Source organism: Semicossyphus pulcher, unplaced genomic scaffold (assembly GCF_022749685.1).
Source record: "Semicossyphus pulcher isolate SPU_LCO1_2020_fin unplaced genomic scaffold, fSemPul1.0.p SCAF_5, whole genome shotgun sequence".
Lineage (NCBI taxonomy): Eukaryota > Metazoa > Chordata > Actinopteri > Labriformes > Labridae > Semicossyphus > Semicossyphus pulcher.
The window spans coordinates 11584228-11605885 of NW_027211726.1; the positions used below are offsets into that span (position 1 = coordinate 11584228).

The window sequence follows — 21658 nt, forward strand, 5'->3', positions numbered from 1 at the left end:
GTAAATTGATGTTAGCAGTGCACTTTTCCAAAGTAAATGTTTGTCTGGTTGCTTGTTCAACATGCTATGGTTGCTGACGAAGCGTTTGTTCATGTCTGTTAGTAAGATAAAAAGGAGGCCTAAGCAGGAAAGCTAATGCGGTTGTTGTCGAAAGTTTGTGGCTCTTGTGTTGTGTAGCAGGCTGCTGTCTGTGTTCTCTGCCTATGACTCAACGCTATCATTACTTTTAAAAGCAAGGGTTGATTGGCTGTATGGAAATAGGTTAAGTGATTATCAGAGGAGTATGTATGCTCAGACTGTTTAGCTTCCAGCCTTCTTCTACCTCATCTTTGTTGGCGCATTGCAGCATATTTTGGTGTGTTACCGCCACCTGTAGATCAGTGGAATAGTGTGACACAAATGGTAGAGGCGGGTATCGTATCATCTGCATGCGCTCCCGTGTATGTGTGTCCTCTAAAAAAACTCCTCAGGGAGCCTTAAAGGACTGTCGGGTAAATTGACAGTCAGAGTTTATTAAAGAGGCAGACAGTTTTAAACAACTAAAGCTGGGAGTCTCACCGGATTGTTGCGAGAGGAGAGTGGGAGAAGCTGATTGGAAAATGTTCCAGCTAGATAATTCGGTATTTTGTTTTCTAAATGCTTCCGTCATTTATGCTTAACGAACTGGAAAATACCAGCCTATTACCGAAATGGTTTCAGTTAATTGCTATCTCTTTGTGCGCCTGACGATTGGGGTGGGCTGGGTAATGTCTTGCTCGCTCTCTAAGAGGCAAACTGGGTACAATAAAAGTACCAGAAAGGAGAGGAAGATTTTCAGCTTATATTGAATTTGATATGGTGCGATATGAAGCGAGACACAAGGCCAGACGAGCCTCAAAAAGAGCTGCTATTGCTGTTTAATTAATGACTCCTTACGCATGTTATCACCACACTAGTGGTGACCACACGTTGTTATAAATGTTGTAGCCGTAAGCCACTCTGTGTTTCCTTTAATTCCTGTAAATGTGTGATTGATTGTAGTAGATTATTTAGTCATAGTTATATTTAGAAGTTTTTGAGGTAGTACTCACACAGCACAGTTTTTTCAGCGGTATTGTCTTGCCCTAATTTGGGTATTAAAGCGACACATTGTAGCAGGTGCACTTCATTGTAAATGAGAAAGCTCTGCGTCCAAACCCCAGCCTCCTTAATGTGGTTGTGTGGTGGTAATCTGATGAGATCACCTCAGTCAGTCCCTGCCAGTGTTCAGAGACCTAAATGGCTTAAAGGCCTTGCACCACGCCAAAAACAATTCACTGGTTTCCTGGGGGACTGTTCTCACAGCATGCCTAAATCCGATGCAACGGGAGACTTGGCCTGAGCTGGCCTCGCTGTGCCAGACTTATATCATTGAACACTTTCTTTAATTTTCATTCGTCACCACAGTTTAACCCTGCGAAAAACCTGATGAGAGTGGACCGTCAAACAGCCCTACCCTCTGCCCTCCAGCTCATAATCTAGGGCACTGGACGGGGCGTACGTGTGTGTGTGTGTGTGTGTATAATATAGAGCGGCTGGACTGAAATAAAAGACTCTGCAAGGATGGAGGATTTTCAGCACAAAGCCTGACGAGTCATCCATCTTGTCACAGAAGAGAGATTACATGCAGCCGGGCCTTAGATACAGCTGTAGTGGCTGAAGACAATGCGCTGAACCAGCTTTTTACCCCTATAGAAGGAATAAATTATCAAGCGGCTGGCAAACAGAATAGAGCGCTTTATTCTTAGAAGAATGGTGAAAAGCTGGAGCACTGCTTCGCTTGGAGCGGGGAGAGAAAGGAGTGACAACGTGTAAAAAAACAGGACGTTTTTTCTTGTCTTAATTTAAATTCTAAAAGGGCTTGTTGCACATTGTTTTCAGTCAAATTGGATCATCATTTATCCTTTAACTTTACCTTTACTTTTAGTCACTTTTAAAAAATGTGCTTTGTTATCAAAAGTAATATTCCTCTTGTGAATTCTGCACATGCTCACTCCTCCTCCCTGTGACTTCTCTCTCTCAGGTCGGTGAATGGGGTTTACAGAATCGGTCTCTTTGCTCTAAAGGAGATCAGCAGCGGCACTGAGCTCACCTATGACTACAACTTCCATTCCTTCAACACAGAAGAGCAGGTGAAGCGCCAGCGACCATGTTTGATCTCCTCATTGAATAGCACCTTTAATATAAATAACTTTGATAACTGTACTTTCTGTTTCTCCACTCTCTACAGCAAGTGTGTAAATGTGGCTCCGAGAGCTGCCGGGGCATCATCGGAGGGAAGAGCCAGCGTATCAACGGTCTGCCCGGGAAGACGGGAGGGACTCGGCGGCTGGGTCGACTCAAGGAGAAGAGGAAGTCCAAACACCAGCTCAAGAAACGAGTGAGTGATGCATGCGGATAACAATACAAAGAACTTATGTTAGCATCAGTTCACTCATACTTTTTATCGCATGATATATTTGTCAGAGAAATGCTTTTTTTTTTTTTTTTAGAAAATACACTGCAGAAAATGAGTCCTTGAGCTTTTTCTTCTTGTTTTTGAATAGATAACATGATGTTTTGTTTATGGTTTACTTGTAATGAAAAGTAAAGCTGGTTGTTATCTAGCAGAAGCTGTTGATCAAAGATGTGTCCCACTCTGTCAGGCTCTTATTAAATATCAGGTGCAGTGTCTATGTAGGGCATGAACGTATCTGTGTCTCTGAGGTACTCTTTAGTGGGCCACAAAGTGCCTAAAAAAGTAACTCAGAATACCTTAAAGCGTGTACTCTTAAATGACCTTGTCTGTTATTGTATATTTTTGATAAAGGCTCGCACAATATACAGAAGTGTTTTCGGAGGCTCTTTTGATAAATTCTGATTGATTTATCTTTAGGAGGAGGAGTCGAGTGACAGCAACAAGTTTTACCCTCATCTCATGAAGCCCATGTCCAACAGGGAGAGGTAAAAACACGCACCCACACACACACGGGCAATACACCAAACTATCAGAGCAATTGATGAAGCATTTTTAAAACACATAATGATTATCACACTCTGCAAACTTTGTACTGCAACAAATTAAAGTAAATATAAAACTGATTATATATATAATATAAAACAGCATCATTTAAAGAACCAGCTTTGTCAAGTTTGTGTAAACGTAAAATGGTAAACAAGTACTCGCTAAATGAATCATAATCAGTAACAAAAAAAAAAATTGTTTTGTAGTCCTATATTTTTTCTACATTTTATCCCTGTAAGTTCCCTGTGTCATGTAGGCCTATAATTGGTATTTAAAGAGCGATAATTTTTGTTGCTGTCTGTGTTTTAAAAATAATCCCCATGGCAACTCATAATTCAGCAATGATGTCATAGGAACCGCTTGCAGCCGGCTGTAGCTAAAGACTCCTGTGAAGACTTAGCTCAAAGCTACTGGTGAAACCATGGCTGATAGCGGCAAAGAAAGCTTCACATTGCAATAGTCAGGAGTCTGTCAGCTGCTTGGCCCACACGCTCCAGCTGCCCATCAATGATGGTTTCAAGGCTGTCCCTAATCTAGAGCGCATCGGGCGCTGGTTTAGCTCAGTTGGTGGAGCAGGCGCCCCGTGTACAGAGGCTACAGTCCTTGACGCACTGATCGCAGGTCCTGGTCTGCCAATCATTTGGTGCATGTCATCCCCCACTCTCTGCTCCCCACATTTCCTGTCTCTCTCCTGGTAGAAGCCTAAAAAATAATCTTTAAAAAGAAAAAAACCTAGAGCAGCACCCTATCGATGCAGGCTCTCCACCTAAAGCAGGATCAGATGGCCCTCCCAAAGCACAGCCTTATCCAGTGTTGTAAAACACGCTGGAACTCCATCTATGAAATGTTTGTACGCCTTGTTGAACAGAGGTGAGCAATCGTTGCTGTCCTCTCTGACCGCTTTTTCATCAGCCATAGCAACACGCGCACACTGCAGCTCCGGGGGAAAAACTAAAAACTACAGTGATTACCCGAGTAATAAAAAGAAGTGTACGGTTTGAGCTGATGTTTCGTCCCACACACTGTTTTCACACACGTGTCCTCTCCCTCTCAACCATCAGGAACTTTGTGCTGAAGCACCGAGTGTTTCTCCTGAGGAACTGGGAGAAGATGAGGGAGAAACAGGAGCTGCTGAAGAGAGAGGGTGAGAGGGAGCGGGACACCAGCAGCCTGTCGATATACACGCGCTGGGGCGGAGTCATCCGAGACGACGGGAACATTAAGTCAGGTGAGTCTGAAAGCTGAGACACTGTGGCATGTATATGCAGTAGTTGTGATTTTATCATTGTAGCTGCAAACTATTTGCTGAGCATGTAAGTAAAATGTAATGGATTTTAAATAGAAGTGTGTAAAACGTGATGCTTAATACTCGTGCCCTGTTTCCAGATGTGTTCCTGACGCAGTTCTCGGCCCTGCAGACGTCACGGTCGGTTCGCACACGGAGACTCGCTGCTGCTGAGGAGAACACAGAAGTCACACGCACTGCTCGCCTGGCACACATCTTCAAGGAGATTTGTGACATGATCACCAGCTACAAGGGTTCGTGTCTTTACGCAGAAATACAGAGCAGGGGTTAACATCAATAGAACGTGTACCATACCAGTATTTTCTCATTAGTATGACCTCTAGGCCTGTAACACACATCTGTCAGTGTTCTCTGATACTATCTAATATTCACTGAGTGATAAAGCCCTGTGATTGAGACATGATGACAGCAATGTTGTTCTTGTGTCTCACTTCAGATTCAGCTGGCCAGACACTCGCTGCTCCGCTGGTGAACCTCCCGTCGAGGAAGAGGTAAGCATTCTGGTTCATTCATAATGTTTGCACTGTACAGTGTTATCTGCTCTATCAGCGTAGAGCACCCACATAGAGTAACAGTTTTATCTCATTCCGCACTTCTCAGCCGTGACAGCCTTTGTATTGATAGTAACCGCTTTGCATCAAAACAATAACAACTCATTATTGTCATCGGCTACATTCGACTCGCAGTTTCATTGTTGAGAGTTTCCAGCTGGCAGCCCTTAACATCTATAGACTCATAATTTATAATCACCAAATGTTTTTATTTAATCATGGTTGTGGATGTTCTCCGACTTCAAACCAGTTTTGCAGAGACTAATCCTCCTGTTTTTGTGTGCAATCAGGAACAGCCAGTACTATGAGAAGGTGTCTGACCCTCTGGACTTGAGCACCATCGAGAAGCAAATCCTCACCGGCCACTACAAGACGGTTGAAGCGTTCGACACCGACATGCTCAAAGTGTTTCGCAATGCTGAGGTAGGCAGATGTCCCATTGATGATCAGCTGCTATTCACAAAGGATGAACTGTAGTAGGTAGTCATTAAAACTGAACAATAGTAGTTGTGGTCTTGTAAGCATTGCAAAGCCACTGTCAGTCAAGGCTGGTGTTCTCTGTAATCAATAGAAGCAATAATATTTGAAATTGGCGCCATAGCTGTGGAGAAAGTTGTACAAACAGTTTGTGGTTTTGCCCATTCTACATTTCTACAACAGCCAGCATGCATTGCGCCCCTCCCTCTGAAAGGAACGGCCGAGCGAGAGACGCTGGAGTGAAATACTACCGTTTTCGATGCAGGCAATGGCTCAGAGCGGTACAGAATCCGAAATACAACGAGAATATACCGGTGGATCGTCTAAAAAATCTTCAGGTCCACAGTCTACATTTAGAACCTGATGGTTTTGAACGAGGCATGACATCAGAGGCGGGCGTCCTAGATGAGGAAGTGTAGATTACGCGTTTTACGTAGTCTGGCGGAGGTTTTCCAGGGCCCATTGGAGAAGTGGATAGCGTCCTCCAAAGGCACAGAGTGAAATAGCATTTTTTTTCTACCACAATGGCATTAGCTCCCCATAATAGCATGAAAGGACTGAGGTTGAAAACTGGCCCTTTGAAGAGGGGCTGTTTATTTATGAATGTAACTTTTGTGCTGGTCAGGACCTAAATTTAGTCCTTGTTTCCTCCGGTTCTAACACAGGTTTAGATCCCTATTTTTTAAAGGCTTCTTGGTCCCTCGGGAAGCTTACCTCAGTGGAAACGCCCTTTTAGCTGGTGTTGAAGGATAAACCCACTACAAAGAGAGTCAGCTCTGCTTTAGAAAGAATTTTTGCCAGCATCATTATATTAGTCAGAGGTTTAACATCCATCATATTCAAGTTATCTTTCTATCAAACAAAATTCTCATTGGATGTCGCAGATCTTCTCTGCCTGTCAGATTTATGTCAAAAACCATTAGAAAAAGCCGCATGAGGATTGCACGGAGGCTAAGGCAGCTGTAGTATCTGGTCTCTATCATTTAATAACACTGATAACAAGGACACATGAGTCTCTTGTGTTTGATCAAAGCATCTTAGAGCTCAATCAATATCAAAAAGCCTCATCAAAATAATCACCTAAGCTGTTCCTCTGCAGCTCTCCTTCCCTCTCAGTCAGCTCCTTTCCTTTTCGCTGTCTCACATACAAACACCTCCCCAGTGGGGTATAACTTAATGACTGCTGATCCTCTGCACACACATTTCAGGCCCTTTTGATTTACATCTGTATAGCTTAGCAGTTTAAGCAAGTGCCACTTGAAACCTCTCACAGGAGCTTACTATTCCAGTCGAAGAAGTTTGAAGTGGACATCTCAATTAGATTCAGTCTGTGGTCCCAAGACCCTTTTTGTCAGACTGAATAAAAGAGCGTGAGGGGAATGTGGTTATTGTTAAATGGAGAGCTGTTTGGTGTGCGGCATATTCAGCTGCAAAAAAACAAGTTTGGAATGAAATCTGCCTCTTTCAGTGACCTTTGTTCTGCCGCTCAGCGTCTCGTCTGAGTAACTGAATGATGAGGGCATAAATCTGTCGTCAAACCTCCATATATGATGTCTGTCTTGTTGTCCTTGTCCTGCAACTTTATTGTTTTTGGCAAAATAACAAAGCAGCTGATTTTACAACCGTCCTGTTTCTCCCCTACCAGAAATATTACGGCAGGAAGTCATCGGTAGGCAGGGACGTGTGTCGGCTGCGGAAAGCCTACTACAGCGCCCGTCACGAAGCCGCCGTCCAGATTGATGAGATCGTGGGCGAAACCGCCAGCGAGGCCGACAGCTCGGACTCGCTGGAGCGCGACCACGGCCACCACCACGGAGGAGGAGGGCCGGGGTCCCACGACAAGGACGACGATGTCATCCGTTGCATCTGTGGAATGTACAAGGACGAAGGCCTGATGATCCAGTGTGAGAAGTGCATGGTAAGGAGCGAGCCGTCGAACACAAACAAGCGTGAACAAGCAGGTGAAGAGGAGGGAAGATGCTTCTTCCATCACTGGCTGATAGGTTACACCTGTTTTTAGAGAGCGCTTTCTCTGGAGACTTCACCCAACTAAGGAGCACTTTGTCAAGGAGAGCGTACAGACAATTCTTTGTGTATTTTTAGACAAAGAAACAAAGAAGGTTAGAATATTGATTTAAACCTCCACGATAGTGAATGCAGGGGTGTGTCACCGACGTGTTAGTGCGAGTAAAACCGACTCAGAACATCCCTGTTAATCTTTGAAGAATGAGTCACTGTCAATTCTAAATGGGTAGTAATTGATTCAATCCTTTTTCTATTTTGCCTTCCTGTGATTCAACAATTGTTTTTGTCTCTCCAGGTCTGGCAGCACTTTGACTGCATGCGGCTGGAGACGGAGGTGGAGCACTACCTGTGCGAGCAGTGTGACCCTCGGCCTGTAGAGAGGGTACGTCTATCCCCTCAGGTTTATGTCCCCTTAGTTAGCCACTAACTTCTTCTGTCTAGTCTCACTCACACTTTGTTTTTTACAGGAAGTTCCCATGATACCCCAGCCTAGCTACGCCCAGGCTGGCTCCGTCTACTACATCTGCCTACTCAGAGACGACCTGCTGCTACATCAAGGTAAAGAAAGGAGAGAAAACCTGCAGTTGTGAGCTTGCAAAAGCTTGGAAAGGTCCCATTTATGTCCTGAAAACATCAACAATAGTAATGTGAATATTATTACAAAATGTCAGACTTTGACTTGAAGCTTTTCTTTGAACATCAAAAGGCTTATTGTATCACAGGTTGAAGTATGTTGAGACTCAAAAGTGCTCCTGTTCAAAGATGTTATACTCCACCTGTCAGATGACTTTTGTATCACGCTGCCAGTTTCTTGTAAAATGTGTAAAATGTGTAAAATGTCACCATTGTTTCTCGTGTGCAGGCGACTGTGTGTATCTGATGAGAGACAGCAGGCGCACGCCTGAGGGCCAGCCGATCAGACAGTCGTACCGTCTCTTGTCTCACGTCAACCGAGACAAATTGGACATCTTCCGAATTGAGAAACTCTGGAAGAATGAAAAGTAAGTTAATCAGATGTAGTATTTTGAAAAAACGATACTCTGTTCTCTTTAAGTGTCATTGTTTGACTTTCTGCTGATATCTGTATCCGCCTTATCTCCAAAGGGGTGAGAGGTTTGCCTTTGGCCACCATTACTTCCGTCCTCACGAGACGCATCATTCTCCATCACGGCGCTTCTACCAGAACGAGTTATTCCGAATGCCGCTCTACGAGATCATCCCGCTGGAGGCAGTGGTGGGAACCTGCTGTGTCCTCGATCTCTACACTTTCTGCAAAGGTGAGGGAAAGCTCACATGCAAACTCTTAATGAATATGAAGCAGCACAAAGCTAATAAATGAAAGTTGATGATACTTTCAGTTGGCTAATAATAAATGTGTTCCCTCCTCCAGGACGGCCGAAGAACGTTAAAGAGCAGGACGTGTACATCTGTGATTACCGCTTGGACAAGTCTGCTCACCTGTTCTACAAGATCCACCGTAACCGCTACCCAGTCTGCACCAAGCCATATGCCTTCAACCACTTCCCCAAGCGGCTCACGCCCAAAAGGGACTTCTCGGTGAGAGCGATGGGGGTCCTGACAGGGAGGGGGGGTTGCCATGCTCTGGATCTGTTACTGATTTATAAACAGTGAAAGATATTTTAAGAGCGGAGGTTAGATTACAGCCCAGGGAACATTTTGCCTCAGCACCTTGTTGTGCTCACAGCGTTTAGGCAGCCTGCCGCACAATCACAGGTGAAGTCGGGGCTGCACCTGTTGTTTGTCGCTGATTTGAACCACATCCAATTATGTGCTTTCTGATTTGGTCATTGGTGTTAGCCACTATGTATTTGTGTTGCTAATTACCCATGTTGCAATGCTAGATTTGAAGAGAGATCACAATCAGAAGCGTGCCAAGTAGGTTTACATACTCAAGGAATATTTTAAGCCCAAAGGGAATGTAAAAAGCGATTTTCTAGTCGGTTCTTTCTTAGGTTTAAAAGTCTTTCACAGAAACTTAAATTAAGACAATTTTCCAAAACTTTCTAAACTGTGTTGCACCTATTTTATTGTCCATTTACATCCATCAGAAACACTATTGCAAAACACTATCTGAGCCCGGTCTTATTTTTGCAGCCTCACTACGTTCCGGACAACTACAAAAGGAACGGCGGCCGCTCTGCCTGGAAAAGCGAACAACCCAAAGGAGCCGGAGGCTGCGACGACGACGGCTCCTCCTGCGAACGGGGTGACGACTTCCCACCAGAGGGAGAAGACGGGAGAGGAGCCGAGGACGACATGGACATGGCGTCGGAGGATCCCGAACTTCTTTTAGCCAAACCCCGAAGAGCGGAACGGGAAGGGGAAGGAGACGAGGACGAAGACGAGGAGGAGGACGAAGAAGACGGGCAGGACACTGAGGAGCGGAAGGAGCTGGAGGAGAGTTCCGCAGATAGGATAGGGGAAATGCTGGAACTCCCGTCATCCTCTGCCTCCTCGCCGCTACACCACCCGGTGCTGGGCAGGAGGGAAGCCCAGAGGGAACGGCTCAACAAAATCCTGCTGGATCTGCTGCACAGAACTCCAAACAAGAATGGTGAGGGACCGGGAACAAAGCAGGGGGGTAGGTCAACAGATATACATGGGTTAACTATCAGAACACTTGCTCTGACACACACTCAAACATGCTGGATGACATATTGTTTTTATTTCTGAACAGCTTGTTTAAAGATAGAAGATGGGAACATTTCCATTAAAGTTAAATGAAAGAAAAATCTGCTTATCAGTTTTTGTTCTCATTCTCAGTCATCTCCTTTTAGCATCCAACAGATGGAGTCTGCAGTTTTCAGATCTGTTGCTTTGTCCAAGTTACTTCCTCCCATGCAGCGTTACAATCTGTTGTTTCAATTCTTCAATCTGTGACAGTATTACAAATTAGTGTCTAAATCTGGACCAACTTTTTAACACTAACATTCAGTGGCTAAATTCAATGAATTGATCCTACTAATGATTGTTGCCTGTGTAGCCAAATAGCAAATTCAGTCCCCCTCTCCAGTCTCCTTCATCTCGGTTTAACCCGTTTGCATCAGGTTAAATTAACACTTTAATTTCAGCAGATCATCCATACAGTAAATGACCGATGAAGACATCGCTTCTCATTCAAACAGTCTGACTGAAGCAGAAAGCCTGAGTTAACAGAGAAAGTTCACAGCCACCTTCATGTTGCATGTTATCTCCAACCGGGTTACCGAGTTCCAGGAATGAATTGCTTGTATTTTGACAGACAGATTAGGCATTTTAAGTCCGACAGCCACCACTAACATTTTAGTCCCGCCTCGTCTCGTTAACGAAAACAAAACATACCTGTCGTCACAGTTTTTATTATCCAAGATTTTAGCTCGTCATCGTCTCGTCTTCGTCGTGGTTGTTGACGAACATTTTTTGTCATATTTTTGTTAGTTAATGAAATGAACACTGCATGACAATAATGTGTTGATGTGTTTGATAGCGTGCCCAGCTGTTTGAGGAAAGTTACTCAGGTTGTTTTATAGGTAAAAATTTTTGAGAGACAGACTAAGACAGTGGTTCTCAACTGGTCTAGCCTCAGGACCCACCACCCCCTCTTAATGACAAATCGCGACACACATTTCTGAAATTTTTTAACCACTTACTTTTTAAAAAATGGTGCAGTTTTGACGTGGACATCACAAAACACAACAGTATTTTAGTTGCGCAAAATGAAGAGCAAGTGGCAGTGCATAAGAGGAAAATATTTCATCTACAATTTATTCAATAAGCAGCCTTTTTTCAACAGAAACAAACTAAAGTGCAGAATAAATGCTGCTACATTAGTGCTCATTAAACTTTCAAGAATGTAAATGTAACTGTAGCTGGGATTACCCAGATAGTGAATACATGGAGTGTTAATAAACTACAGTTCTACTGCACGCACGTCATGGGAACCCATGTCCTTCAAAAAAAAGCACAGCTTAGACTTTTTGCCACAACTTTGTTTTATTCAAGCACACATCTGCGACCCACTGAAACAGCCCCGCGACCCACTTTTGGGTCCCGACCCACCAGTTGAGAACCATTGGTCTAAGACACAGTTGGTTTTTGTCTCTTTATTGGATTTGTTGACAAATACAGTACTATAGAATATTGCAGGCCTTATCCTGCAGCTGGCTTACAGTTCAATCCCTCCAAAAACACCACCACGTGTTGTCTTAAAGAGCAAACTTAACTTTTTTATCGTGAATTACTAGTAAGAAAAAGAATAAAGGGACTTTAAATGATGTCTCTTAAAAAGGATTGACTTAATTTCCTGCCCAAAGCGCCTCCTCAACACACCTGCAGATGCTTTCAGAGAGCTGCACACACTTTTTCACTCATAAAGGAGCTCTCCTTTTTAACACTTAATTCATCAGGAACAGATGACCTTGCTAACATTTACCGTTGCTGTTTCTTTGATATATCTTTGTCAGCTGTTTCCTTCTAAGCTCCTAACTCCCCCTCTTTCTCTTTGTGTTCTTCTAACAGCCATAGATGTCACTTATCTCCTGGAGGAGGGCGCAGGGCGGCGGCTACGACGGCGGACGCTCGGGTTCGGGGATTTTGTCGGCAGAAAATAACGTCGCCTTGTGCCTGTCAAGCACACCGCCTTTCACTCTTGCGAGCGAGGGGCAGAAAATGGAGAGACAGCAAGAAGGGAAACGAGCATTGTCGGGTATCCGACCATTAAGGACCGCAATGCATCCCTCGGGGTCTCTTCCAGTTTACCTCTTCCAAGACTGGCATCTCAACTGAGAGGGTGGAGGGGGTTTGGAAGCGCTGACTCCATGAAAATTTCAGCTTTCAAGAGTTCTCAAGGAGCACTAGGAGAGAGCTGACCCAGACTTTTTGCTTATTTAAGTAGTATGATGCAAAACCGTTTTTTTTTTTTAAACGAACATAGGAGAAATAACCCATGCACTTAAATGCATTGAATTTTACAGACATGGGCAGATGAATCCCACTAGCAAGCACCAGATATGAAACAAGTGGTACTGAATAGGGACAGGGATGGTTTCAGTCAATGGGGATGTGAATGCTGGAGAACTGCTCCCCCTAGTGGGACCTAGCTGCAATGACAAAATATATGAGATGAGAGAAGAGCTGCGCCGAGAGACCGCTGGGGGAAACAGGCATAGGAGAAATGTAAGTTGAGCAGTGTGCGTGCTCAGATGCTGCTCATTAGAGAGAGAGGACGAGGGCGGTGAACTGCACTTTTGGTACCATGGATATTGTGAAGCTCTGTGTAATGTATCTATTATGAAAACACACTAACACTCTCACAGTATTGGATGATGCAGTCTGAAAAAAGCAAGTTAAAAAGTCTATTATCTTTTTTCCTGTTATACTGTAGTAACTCATGTAGGAACAGAGGAGGATTGGGGTGTGTTTGTTTTAGAGTAAAGGGAGGGGAGGGAAGATTAAGTGTGCGCTTTTTGTCAGTCAAAGTGTCTTGTTGAGGTTTTAATTTAGATTTTTTTTTTCCTCGTGAGGCAGTCAGCTTCGCCCCTCTTTTTTGAAGTAACATGATTCACCAGCTTAACTAAATCAGGCGAGCGGGGGGGGACAGCGGCTTTAACTGTAACGCCTTACGCAGCCGTGCTCTCCTGACTGCCTTGTGTGCGAGTGTGTGCGACGTGCGTACACACTTCTTGTGTGTCTGCCAGATTTCTTGAAGATATACCTTTTTAAAAAAAAATTGAAAAAAAATTAAGGGCTCGATGGCAATTAACAGTTTTAAGAAAACTATGGAAAAACAATACTTAACATGAAATGTATCGTGATGGTCATATTTTCTTATATTCTGTGAGACGGGTGGGGGAGGTGTATACTGTATATCGGGAGGGGGAAGATCTCTTTTTTTGTCTTTAGACGATGTTCCTGGTTGCCATGGAGAATGTTAAAAAAAAAAAAAAAAGAAATTGTGATATTTGATGAGATTTCTTGTTTTTTTTCCCCAAATGCCTCTGCTAAGAAGGGGCAGCCTGCAATGTCCCGGTGTGGTAAACTGACAGAAAAGGAAACGAGACGAGAATGAGACACTGACAGACGGAGAGAAGAAGAGGAGGGGGGGGGGACAGGAAGCTGTACAGTGCCAAGTTATGTAAATATACACACTTTACATTGAGGAGTGTCTCCAAAAGCAATATCTTGAAAAATGGATTTTGTTTATTATTGTACTGTACAGGACTCAGCCCTAAATGTATTATGATTATTATAATAATGATAATATTATAATTTCTTCCGTTTGTATTACTATAATGAAGACACTTAAGCTCGGAGGAAAATGATTTTTTTAATGTCCTTAAAATCTCACCTTAATGTCCTGATGACAGAAAAACTTAAGCTGAGTTTTTCGTTGCCTATAAATGAAATTCATCTATGTACTGCATGAGCGAGAAGAATGTCAAACGGACACAGAAGGCATCGGGACATGACAGTGACTCAGCAACGACACCTTTTGTCACTGAATATTGTTAATAATATAACTTTTAAAGGAGAAATGTACTCCTTGTTTTTTGCTGCAAAGTGTTGAACACTAAAAAAACAAACCAACATAAAAATGTTATGATATTTTTAAACTGCGACAGAAGCAAAAGTCAAGCTGTCGGCCCGATATCATGTTCTTATTTTTTTTTGTTTTTTTTTTCAAATAGGAAATGGTTCCGTTTTGTGATAGCAGTCATTGTATGATGCTTGTACTTGTATTTGTGTGTTTTTTGTGTGATTTGTTTAGTTATTTTTAGACAATCACAAAATAAGATGCAAGCATTGTAAATGGCAGACTGGCGGACATTTTGTGATGTGTACAGTTTGTCAAAAAAAAACTTCTTCCACTCGTTCAAAGTTTGTAATTATGATTCTTAAGTCATGAAAAATGCTGTTGGTTTTTACTTTTTTGTTTTATATTTGTTTTTGTTTGTTTGTTTGTTTGTTTTTTTAATAAAAAGCACTACATTATTGTGAATACAATCTGTGTTGTTATGCTTTCAATATTCCTGAGATAGTTTATAATAATAAGCTTGTCTTCTGCTAGTTTATCACTGATGTGGTTTAAGTCCTTGTGAGATAAGATAGAAAGGCTAAAATCTATCATAGCAGCTATGAAGCTCCAATTTCTCTGCATTGCTTAGCTTATATATAACTACAAGTAATTGAAGGCAGAATGGAATCATATCTTTATATATTGTAGCTGTGTGAACTCTATTAACAGTTCAGGGCTGTGCTAACCTGAAATTACTGTGATGAATGAGTTAACATCCCACTGCGTTATCTCTCAGCTCCCTTTGCAGCTTAAATTTCTTGTGCAAGAGCCTCTTAGAAGAAATCATTTCGGATTCTGACCACCATTAACGTGAATTTAAAATACGGATTAAAATGAGACATCTCACCTTCACATTCATAGTTTCTTGTCTAAAATCAGCAGTTTCACATTTTGTTTCACTTAGTTCAGTAATGTTGAAACTCTCGCGATATTAAGTAAGTCCGATGTTAATAGGTTAAATGATAGCTTACCTTTAATGTTGGTATACTCAGTACATCACATAGGTCACGTACAATGTTAAGATTGGTTCCAATAAATCCTCACTAACGCCAATTTTCTAAAATATCATGAAAAGCGGAAAGGGTCTCTCCTAGTGTCTATCCAGAAGTCTCGCGATAAACACACAGGTTGGACTCGGAGCTGGTTACCATAGTAGCGCCAATGACGCCTAGCCGTGGTATAGTTGGCAGTACATCGTCGTCCAACTCACTTATTGGATTGTTTAACCAAGTAGTTAGGCCTAAAAACACAACAATGTTTAGAAAGAGGCAAAAGGAGAAAACAGAGAAGGCAAATATTGAGGAAGAAACCTCGAAAAACACAGGTTAGATGATGCGTCATAATTCAACATCTCGAAAAAAAACAACGTTAACCCCCACGGCCCCGCCACTGTTTGTAATGCTAACGTTAGCTCACATTGATGAGACTTTTTGTGTTTTATTTATCTGTGAGTAATACGGTGTAGAATGTATAGAACCATATATAACAATAGAAAAGTACTTTACATTTCTTTTACAACTAATTTCTGTAAATATTTAATGTTAGCACTAGGATCTTGACAGCTGTTAATACACACCTTATGCACTACGGTTTGGCTGAAGAAATATTGAGAAAAGTTACCAACACTATAATATACTTTTTTACATATAGGTTACACTATATGTAAAAGTAATTAATAACCACTATAGTACAGAAAAAAGAGTGAGCAAGGAAATGTACTTACGCTATGTTAAAAGTAAACCTCAGTATCAAAAGTATAGTTCTAATAAGTGTTTGCTGTGGCCTATCCTCTGTTTTTAGGTCAGACTCCAAGTGAGAAACTGCCAGTTCAGACCTTTGGTAAGTAACATTATCAGGCTGTCTGTGGTAAGAGATGAGAGTGGTATGGTCAATGCTTTAAACCCTCTATCCCACAGATGAATATCAGTGCACGGGCAACGTCAAGATTGATTTTCCTGGACTTTGTGCTCTCCTGGACATGAAGGATATTCCAGCTGTCAGCACAAAGCAACCAGCCGCAACCAACACTGAAACTGAAGGAGCGGACACGGGTAAGCAAGATCTGCTCCTGATCTGAACAGCTTTGCACTGACAAAGTCTTAATGATTTCATATGTATTAAGACGCCTGAATGACTAATTTAAAGAATAGAAATCAGAGAAAATCTGAAGAACTTAGAGCATTCGGTAAGCTGGAAACATAATTTATGGTACTTTAAAGATCCTTATACAGGAAGTCTGAATGTAAAATAATTTTCTTTTATGTCTTCTCAGCCTGGGTTCACTTATAATTACCCTATATTGTATCTTCTTTTACCAGAGAACAGCCAGACACAGATAAATGCTGAACCTCTCTGGTCTAAGCCCTGCCTCCAAGTGGAGCTGGAGAATGTAGACCCCCTCAGCGCCAAGAGTCTGAAAGTTTCAGGTAGGAAGAAAGACTGTAGCTGTATTTGTTTCTGGCTTGACATTTTTATCTTTTGGAAACTGTCATTTGCCTGAGTCTTAAATATACACAGGATGGAAGATGGATGAGCAGATTGCCAGAGTGCTACAGAAGATGCTTCCCTCCCTGACCAAGCTGCAGAGCCTTCAGTGAGTGAAGATATACAGAGCACATGGAACGGCATTACAGCTTTCACTGTTTTGTTCCCGTATGTTTGTGCAATCTCCCCTTTGTGTTGCAGGTTTTGGCAGGCTGGGCTGACAGATCCAACTGTAAACTCCCTCATGAACACAATATCACTCTGCTCCAACCTCAGGTGAGAGGATTCTGCTGTCATTCACACTTTGAGTCTTTGTTTTGTGGAGAAAATGCTCTAAAGCTGCAGAGAAAATGACACCAAAATATATTGAACTCTGAACATTACTGATCCTTTCCCTCCTTTTTTTGTTTTACATTAGTTCTGTGACATTGGAGGGCAACCCTCTTCCAGAGCGGAGCTATCACCTTCTTCTCTCTGAAGACAGCGCGTGAGTCCCCCAGCAGCTACATGTCTCTCATAGTCTTAGAGAGCACTACACTTCCTCACATCATGCTCGAAACACCAGGCTTTGAGTGTGAATATTTTCAGGAAATATTAAAAATACACTCTAAATTTCGCCAATTATCTGTGCCAATGTTTGGCATTTTGACGCATATCGGCAAAAAAAAATAATAATAATTTTTTATCCGACAGCCGATAAGAGTGCAGAGTGCTCACACACACGGCGGAAGTTCATTTCTTTGCAAATTTTATTTAACTTTGTTTTATTTACTTTATAAAACTTCAGGAAGTTATTTATTTATTTATTTAAATTTTCAGTTAACTTTATAATAGATGCTGCTGACCCTGGGAACTCCCTGCGCTTTTTGTTTGTTTGTTTGATGAACATATGCTTAAAGGCATTTAAACAAAGTTAAGTGTTGGAGTTTGTATTATTCAAAATTTTGGCGCCAATATTTTCACTTTTACTGCAAATGAATATCGGCTCCAAATATCGGTTATCGGCCTCCTTGACTACTAATAATCGGTATCGGCCCTGAAAAAACCATATCGGTCTATCTCTAATATTAACTATGAAAAAAATGTAAGTTTATAGAACAATATTTCTCCCCTCTTGGCATGACCTGAGGACAGCCAGAGGAACCTAAAAAACACACAAACACACCCTAGAAAATGTCACATACACAAAATCAACACTAATATAAACATGTGCCCACACAGTCTCAATATAACTTGACACTTTTTCACGTTAATCAAGCATACTGAATTGAATTGAATCAGAGCTTGTTTAAATAAACCTTAATATACATTCAAACAAAAATAGAAGCACACACATCTGATTGCTGACGTGTGTATCTTTGTTCCAGCCTCACTCACTTGTCCCTGAGAAATAATCGCATCGGAGACGAGGGCGCTCGCCTAATTGGGTCGGCTCTCTCTACAACCACATCTTCCAACAGGAACCTCCTGTCACTCAACCTGTCATTCAATTCTATCGGTGACACAGGTGCAAAACACATCGCACAGGTATAACCAAGCACTGACGCCATATTCCCCCTTTTATATTCCCTTCATGGACACTGAGGTGTTGTCTTTATCTCTCAGGGCCTGCGCTTGAACCGTGCTCTGCTCTTCCTCTCGCTGTCCAACAATCAGATTGGAGACGCAGGAGCTGCTCATCTGGCTGCTGTATCCTTTTACATCATACACTTAAAACTTGGGGGATAATGTGTCTAAATGAGTGGTTGAGTTGTTTTAAATTATATTCTGCTTATTGCATTACATTTTGTGATTTAATAAGGCTCTAACCCTTAACCACGATCATTTACAGATACTCACTGAGTTTGCTTTAAGTCATGAAGAAGTTGTGGAGAGGAGGAAGCTGCTTCTGGAGAGAGCGCAGCCTGTAAATAACACGTTAAAATTTATACTAATCTTAAGCATCAAAGTGTTTTGTTCATCAAGTAAAGACTGACTTACATTACTCTGCAAAAATAACCCAATTTATATGTTTCTAAGATAGATATGAGACAAATATTACACATTGTGGATCTTCTTGCTCAGATTTTGCACTCATCTTTTGTGGTTGATTCTGACCAGTCGCCTGCCGACCCACTTCCCTCAGTGCCCAGCAGCTCTTCGCTGAGCAGCAGCAAAGGCAAGAAAAAGGTAACATACCAAAACACATTGTGAAATGTGCAACAAAAGTTAAACTATGATGTAACTCCAGTGGCATGTGTTGTTTTGTGGCAGGAAACACACAGAAAAGGAGAGAAGCCAGCGGCCACAAAAGAGGCCATGAAGTCAAACAAGAAGTGTAACTGCTTCCACTACAGAAGAGCACTGCCCTTTGACTGAAAGGAATGTTTATCCTTATATTGTTGTCTCTTTGAATCTCTTCTAGCTTCTGATACAAAGGTGCCTCAAAGTAAAGGCAGTAAGCAGGGGGGGAAAGAGAAACATGTAACTGCACAGGAGGTACAAGAGACATGCTTTCTGAATCAGTGTACCATACAGATATAAACATGCACAGAAGAGTGTATTACTTTAAAACACTAAGTTTGCTTGACTTTTTCCTGCAGGATAAATCTAGTACCGCCCTCAGTGAGGTTTGTTTCATACATTTTTTTTATATTTGTGTTAAAGAAATGTTGACCTCCATGATGACCCTGATTGAACATGTGCTTCACTCTTCTCTCCTGCTCCACCAGCAGGCAGAGGAGGCAGTGAGCCCCCTGCTGGACCAGTCAGTGCACTACAGGGACGGAGAGCTTCTTCTGCCTGGAAACACGACTCTCACTTCCCTCAACCTGGCAGGTCAGTAACTGTCGGGGCAGCAGGAATGTAACTAAGTACATTTACTCAAGTGCTGCACTTAAAGTGCCAGGTTGAGGTAGTTTTACTTTACTTGTGGGGCGGCTGTAGCTCAGTGGTAGAGTCGGTCGTCTCTCAATCAGAAGGTTGGGGGTTCGATCCCTGACTGCTACAGTCACATGTCGAGGCAAGACCTAGGGCAAGACACTGAACCCAGAATTGCTCCTAGTGGCATAGCCATCAGGTATGAATGGGCATAGATCTGATTGGAGATTGGCATTTAGGCCTCTGCCATCAGTGTGTGTGAATGGGTGAATGAGACAGTAGTGAAAAGCAGCTTGGCAGTGGTCGTTAAGACTAGAAAGGCAGTACAGTCCATTTACCATTTGTGGTACATGCTACTTTAAAATGTAACTTGGGAATATTTCAGAGGGAAATATTGGGCTTTTTAGTCCACTATAGGACAACTGGAGTTCCTAGTTACTCTACAGATTAAGATTTTTCACCAAAACTTTTATTTTAGTTTTAAAATATGAAATATAGAGGCGCTGGTCTGCGGTTAAATCGCTCATCCCATATACAGAGGCTAAAGTCCTCGATGCGGCGGCCCCGGGCTTGACCCCCTGCTACGTGTCTTCCGCACTCTCTCTTCCCCTGTTCCCGACACGATCCACTGTCCTCTCTCTCTCTCTCTCTCTCTCTTAATAAAGGCATTAAAAGACCCCCAAAAAATTTCAACACACAAACATTGAATTGGAAATATCAAATATTCTGCCAAACATACTAGCTACATATAATAACTGTACCTTCTCTTACTGTCATTAGTTTTATTCAAAGGAGACGCAACCCAAGTCCCATTACATTAATATAATCACTATTTATCCCTCTGCTTCATACAAGCTGTTTGCTAATAACCAGCTCCATCCCTGCGGCTCTTCATGAAACATATAATGAAAGCTTTTAAGGACGATAGAAGATTTAAAAGCAATGTCTTTGTTGTGTGTTCGTGCAGGAAACAGAATCACAGAGAAGTCGCTGCCTCTGTTCCTGAGGTCACTGGAGATGCAGGGTGAGGGAGGAGGCCTGCTTCGTCTCTGTCTGCAGGTGTGATTCTCTCATCACTCACTCAAGCCAACACCCTTAGTGTGTGTATCTGTGTGCGTGTGTGTCCCAGAGTTTGTGTTATTTTAATTGTTCAGTGGTCTTAAATAATTTATTTTTTCTGGTATGTTTAAGCTTATTTTAAATTCCGTTACCATAGATACCATCTTTTGATGAAATCTACAGGGTTGATGATGATGATTATGATTTCTGCTCTCTCTTTCAGAGAAACCGCTTCCCACCAGATTCTGAGTGTTATGTGAAGATTCAGGAGCTGATGAAACTTGCAGATCCACTTGAAAAAAGCAACTCTGATCAGACGGAGGAGGAGGGGCAGGGGGCATAGTGTTGAGAGAATTGGCCTCTGCTTCAACAGACTTTAAATTTTGTATATAACAATAAATATGCACATGCTTTTTCCTCCGTCTTGATTTTTCCAACACGTTAAAAAGGATGTAAAAACATTAAAAGTGTTGCATTACATAAAAGGTTAGTGTCTGAAGAGGAGGAAACATTAAAATCCAGATGCTTTGCACAGGTCCTTTAATTAAAGCCCTGTGTATGGATCAGTTTTACTGCTTTGCTGCAGTCAGGAGGTATACCAAGGACTCCATCTAGATGTAACATACTCATAATATTTAACTGTTGTTAAATATTTAAGTAGTTTTTCAAATTTGGCAGGGCTTTAAAGCATATACATGTCAAAGAAGCTTCTGTCTTTTCATCGTAAAGGCCCCGTTTTGTGTTTTACAGGGTTTCTTTGCTGAGCTGCAGTGAAGGAGTAGTAGCACAAAGAGGGAATTTCATACCCAGATGACCATGACTTCTGACGATATTCAAGTCATTTTTCATATTCAGGCTACTGAAGCCGAATATTGGCTTCAGTTGAATTGAAGAAATAATATTTTCAAAGAAATAGAGATTTTGTCACCCATCTCTTTCTTTGGAGTTCGGCTGTATAGCCAAGTTTAAGAACAAGGAGAAGAATTACATTGAACAAGTACTCTTTCAATACACATATCAGCATCTCTTGAGGAACAATATGGACACATCTTGTATTTTATTTATTCATTTTCTCAAACACTCTATGTACCATAATATGTTTTTGTAATATTTAGGTGTTGTTAATAAAGTTTTTTACATAAAACATTTTGTAACCTTTTTTGTTTGTTTAAAGTGTGTAAAAATCGACACAATATATATATATATATGCAATACGTAATTATTGGAAGTGTGATAACATATTACCTTATTTACCTTATTTAAAAACAAAAGAGTTTGCTTGGTAGTGGGCGCAGGAGTTT

At 41.9% G+C, this 21658-nt stretch overlaps 2 protein-coding genes across 4 annotated transcripts in view; both read left to right on the forward strand.

Annotated features, from left to right (window-relative positions):
* Window positions 1-14377, forward strand: part of ash1l (ash1 (absent, small, or homeotic)-like (Drosophila)) — a 32174-nt gene extending 17797 nt beyond the window's left edge. For 2 of the 3 annotated variants that reach the window (XM_069680899.1, XM_069680900.1), the window contains exons 13-27: window positions 2042-2150; window positions 2249-2398; window positions 2894-2961; window positions 4084-4250; window positions 4409-4561; window positions 4765-4819; window positions 5170-5302; window positions 7002-7274; window positions 7677-7763; window positions 7849-7939; window positions 8244-8382; window positions 8486-8658; window positions 8772-8938; window positions 9497-9983; window positions 11900-14377. In XM_069680899.1, the coding sequence (XP_069537000.1) occupies window positions 2042-2150; window positions 2249-2398; window positions 2894-2961; window positions 4084-4250; window positions 4409-4561; window positions 4765-4819; window positions 5170-5302; window positions 7002-7274; window positions 7677-7763; window positions 7849-7939; window positions 8244-8382; window positions 8486-8658; window positions 8772-8938; window positions 9497-9983; window positions 11900-11991 (2344 nt within the window). In that variant the 3' untranslated portion in view covers window positions 11992-14377. The remainder of the gene's footprint in view (window positions 1-2041; window positions 2151-2248; window positions 2399-2893; window positions 2962-4083; window positions 4251-4408; window positions 4562-4764; window positions 4820-5169; window positions 5303-7001; window positions 7275-7676; window positions 7764-7848; window positions 7940-8243; window positions 8383-8485; window positions 8659-8771; window positions 8939-9496; window positions 9984-11899) is intronic. The other variant, XM_069680901.1, reaches the window with a different exon arrangement.
* Window positions 14378-15209: 832 nt separating this feature from the next.
* lrrc71 (leucine rich repeat containing 71) lies at window positions 15210-20700 on the forward strand. The gene is made up of 16 exons (XM_069682171.1): window positions 15210-15279; window positions 15872-16006; window positions 16274-16381; window positions 16473-16548; window positions 16629-16715; window positions 16858-16926; window positions 17807-17966; window positions 18045-18128; window positions 18271-18345; window positions 18540-18608; window positions 18693-18756; window positions 18844-18917; window positions 19022-19048; window positions 19151-19256; window positions 20266-20357; window positions 20581-20700. Exons 1-16 carry the CDS (start codon window positions 15210-15212, stop codon window positions 20698-20700), a joined length of 1416 nt encoding a protein of 471 aa, XP_069538272.1.
* The last annotated feature ends 958 nt before the right edge of the window (window positions 20701-21658 follow it).

Excerpts from the sequence above, each read along its gene's own strand:
- lrrc71 (XM_069682171.1), top strand. The coding sequence starts at position 15,210 with ATGTTTAGAAAGAGGCAAAAGGAGAAAACAGAGAAGGCAAATATTGAG. Across the intron at positions 16,549-16,628 it reads ACCAAGCTGCAGAGCCTTCA|TTTGTGTTGCAGGTTTTGGC; the intron begins GTGAGTGAAGAT and ends TGCAATCTCCCC. Across the intron at positions 18,757-18,843 it reads CATGAAGTCAAACAAGAAGT|CTTCTGATACAAAGGTGCCT; the intron begins GTAACTGCTTCC and ends AATCTCTTCTAG.